At 44.7% G+C, this 3422-nt stretch overlaps 1 protein-coding gene across 1 annotated transcript in view; it reads right to left on the reverse strand.

The window, feature by feature from the left end:
- SEC14L5 (SEC14 like lipid binding 5) overlaps nucleotides 1-3422 on the reverse strand; it is a 46418-nt gene that overhangs the window by 22656 nt on the left and 20340 nt on the right. Inside the window, exons 5-6 of the mRNA XM_006090388.3 lie at nucleotides 2966-3094; nucleotides 2138-2330 (exon numbers count right to left, since the gene is read on the reverse strand). Of these exons, the coding sequence (XP_006090450.1) occupies nucleotides 2138-2330; nucleotides 2966-3094 (322 nt within the window). The remainder of the gene's footprint in view (nucleotides 1-2137; nucleotides 2331-2965; nucleotides 3095-3422) is intronic.

The raw sequence follows: 3422 nt of genomic DNA on the forward strand, positions 1-3422 counted from the left end.
ATCTTAAAAGCAGCAAGAGAAAGAAACTCAGTTACCTACAAGGGAATACCCATACGACTGTCAGCTGATTTCTCAACAGAAACTTTGCAGGCCAGAAGGGAATGGCAAGAAATATTCAAAGTGATGAATGCCAAGAACCTACAACCAAGATTACTTTATCCAGCAAAGCTATCATTCAGAATTGAAGGTCAGATAAAGAGCTTCACAGATAAGGAAAAGCTAAAGGAGTTCATCACCACCAAACCAGTATTATATGAAATGCTGAAAGGTATGCTTTAAGAAGAGGAAGAAGAAGAAAAAGGTAAAGATACAAATTATGAACAACAAATATGCATCTATCAACAAATGAATCTAAGAATCAAGTGAATAAATAATCTGAGGAACAGAATGAACTGTTGATTATAATAGAATCAGGGACATAGAAAGGGAATGGACTGACTATCCTTGGCGGGGGAAGGGGTGTGGGAGATGCGGGAAGAGACTGGACAAAAATCGTGCACCTATGGATGAGGACAGTGGGTGGGAGTGAGGGTGGAGGGTGGGGTGGGAGCTGGAAGGAGGGGAGTTATGGGGGGAAAAAAAGAGGAACAAATGTAATAATCTGAACAATAAAGATTTAATTAAAAAAAAAGAGAGTAACAAAACAAAACAAAAAAAAATAGGTGAATTTTATTCTTCCTAAACACAACCCTGGATGTGTTTTTGGTTACATAGAGTTTCTCTAAGTCAGGCAAGCTCTACACTTCCATGCACCTAGGAGACACTGACGTGTCGAGAGCACAAGTACACATGTTAAAACTGGATTCAGGGGGGATGTGAGGTTTGTATCCTAGGTTTTCTTCCTTTAACATCATATTGTGAACATTTCCCATGTCAATACAAGTCTGAAATGTGACAAAAGGCTGATTGCCTTAATATGCAAAGAGCTCTCAAAAAGTAGTAAGAAATTAATGGACAAATAGGAAAATGGACAAAGAACAAGAACAGGGATTCACAAAAAAAGTTAAATAGAGTCACTAAACATGAAAAAATAATACTTGGCCTCACTCATAGGAAAGAGGTGATCACTAATCGACTAGTGGTCACTTTTTGCCTTTAAGTTTAAAATCTATATATATAAAAACCTAAGTGACCGAACGACCGATTGGGGGGGGCGGGCCCAGCCGGCCAACCTCCCATGGTCTCTCCCCTCTGGCTGGCCGGCCCCCCCGCCCCCAATCGACCTCGATCTCCAGCCAGGCCGAGGGACCCCACCCATGCACAAATTCATGCACCAGGCCTCTAGTGTTTAATAATGTCCTGCAGGGAGCCATAGTGAAGCCAGGAGTAAACACAGCTACACACTTTTGGTGGAACATTGCCTAGTACCTCTTTGCAGGCCTAATTGGTAAATCAACCAAAATTTTAGTTGCACATGACCTCAACTCATCAATTCAACCTTTTGAATTATATGCTGTGTAGATACTCATGCAAATATTTTAAAAACATTTTTGTAATTTTAAAAGAACCAGAAACAACCTAAATATCCATCAGTAGGCCACTAGCTAAATAAACTAAAAATAATCAATAAATGTTTATTAATAAGTAAGTTGTGGTGTAACCACACCATGAAATACTGCAAAGTGCTAAGACACCTGCACTGATACGGGAAGTTGTTCAAGAAACATTGCTAAGTGAAAAAAACAAAGTATCAAATGGAATGTATAAAATGCTCTCCTCTGTTCAGCATAGGTTACATATGTATGTATGTATGTACATATTATGCATGTATAGGTGCCTAGATAGTTTCACAAACACAAAACTATTGTTGCCTCCAAGGAGAGCAGAGGAATCCTACTTCCTACTTGGATTTTTTCCCACCATGGTTATGCATTACTCATATAATCTAAAATAGTAATCAAACCAGAGAAAAGGGGAGCCCAAAGGCACCAGATCAAGTCAACTCCTGATCTAGAAATAAACCAGTTCTGGCTCTTGGGCTGGAAGAGAGAGAGGGCAAAGCAGCCGTGAGAGGGAGGAGGCTGTCATTCCCGGACCAGGCCCATCCCCGAGGGGACCCATGCAATTCTCCCCCCACAGAATGAGCAAACCCCATGCAGACTTCCTAGGACTTCGGGCCTCAGCCACAGTCACCTACCTTCTATACCAACCATCTCTTCAGCGGGGCCCTGGGTGCTTCTGGGCCCATGGACCTCCAGCGAGCTGGGATCTCCCAGCCCAACCTGGGAGCGGGCGTCCTCCTCTAGGACCGGGGCAGGCGTCCACCGGGGAATGTGAGAGATGCCCTGGGAGATGAGCTCGTTCAGGTAATGTTCAATCACCTCCTTCCCCTGGGAGCCAGAGAGAACCAAGACACATCAGCACCGGGGCAGGACAGCAGGGTAACCAACGTCAGCCTGGGAGTCACCCCCACCTGGCTCTGGTCCCAGCCCTGACACGTGGCTATTAAGCAGTTGGAATGTGGCCAAGCCAGATGGAAATGTTTTGTGAATGTTAAATACACACCGGATTTGCGAGATTTGGTACCAAAGAACGTAAAATAGCTCCCAAGTTTTATATTGATAACCCATTGGACAAAATATATTATTAAAATGGATTTCATCTGTTTCATGACACTAAAGGCCTCTACTCAGTGATGTGTCTCAGATCTTTAAACCAAGCGGGGACAATTTTATCCAGGAAAAAGCATCATACAATGTCCCTTCTGTGTCCACAGAGTTTACACACAAGCCTAGGAGCAATCAGGACAGTGATTATGGTGCCCCCATTACGGGCTTGCTGTCCATCCATCATCTCCTGTTAATATGGCCATTGTTAGAATACCCATTCTACAGATGAGGAAGGTTAAGGGTCTTGCGTGATGTCACAGGAGTTGTCAAGTAGCAGAGCAGGTTTTGAACCAGGACTGGCAGCCGCCAAGGTCTGTGCACTTTTCTCCCTGTGACGGACGGAGCCTCTCTCTTACCCTCTTGACGTTGGCTGTGTACTGCTTCATGGCGATCTTCTCCAAGGCACTTTCAAAACCAAAGAAGGACCGGATGTCGAGCGAGGCAGATTGCTCAAAGCAAGTCCACTCTTCATTCTCAGGGTGGACCTGAAAGCAAGGCAGGGGCTATGACACAGTCTCAGGGAGGGGGACACCAGGGCTCTCTTGGGGGCCTGCGCCAGCTAGAGCATTCAGTGGACAGCACTGTCACAGCTTGCAACAGCCGAGGGGGCCAGCAGTCCCAAGAGGCCCCGCCCAGAACACAAGGTCTAAAGCAGGGGTCCTCAAACTACGGCCCGCGGGCCACATGCAAATACAAATATTGTATTTGTTCCCGTTTTGTTTTTTTTACTTCAAAATAAGATATGTGCAGTGTGCATAGGAATTTGTTCATAGTTTTTTTAAACTATAATCCGGCCCTCCAACGGTCTGAGGA

This window comes from Myotis lucifugus, unplaced genomic scaffold, assembly GCF_000147115.1.
Source record: "Myotis lucifugus unplaced genomic scaffold, Myoluc2.0 scaffold_72, whole genome shotgun sequence".
In the NCBI taxonomy this organism is placed as follows: domain Eukaryota; kingdom Metazoa; phylum Chordata; class Mammalia; order Chiroptera; family Vespertilionidae; genus Myotis; species Myotis lucifugus.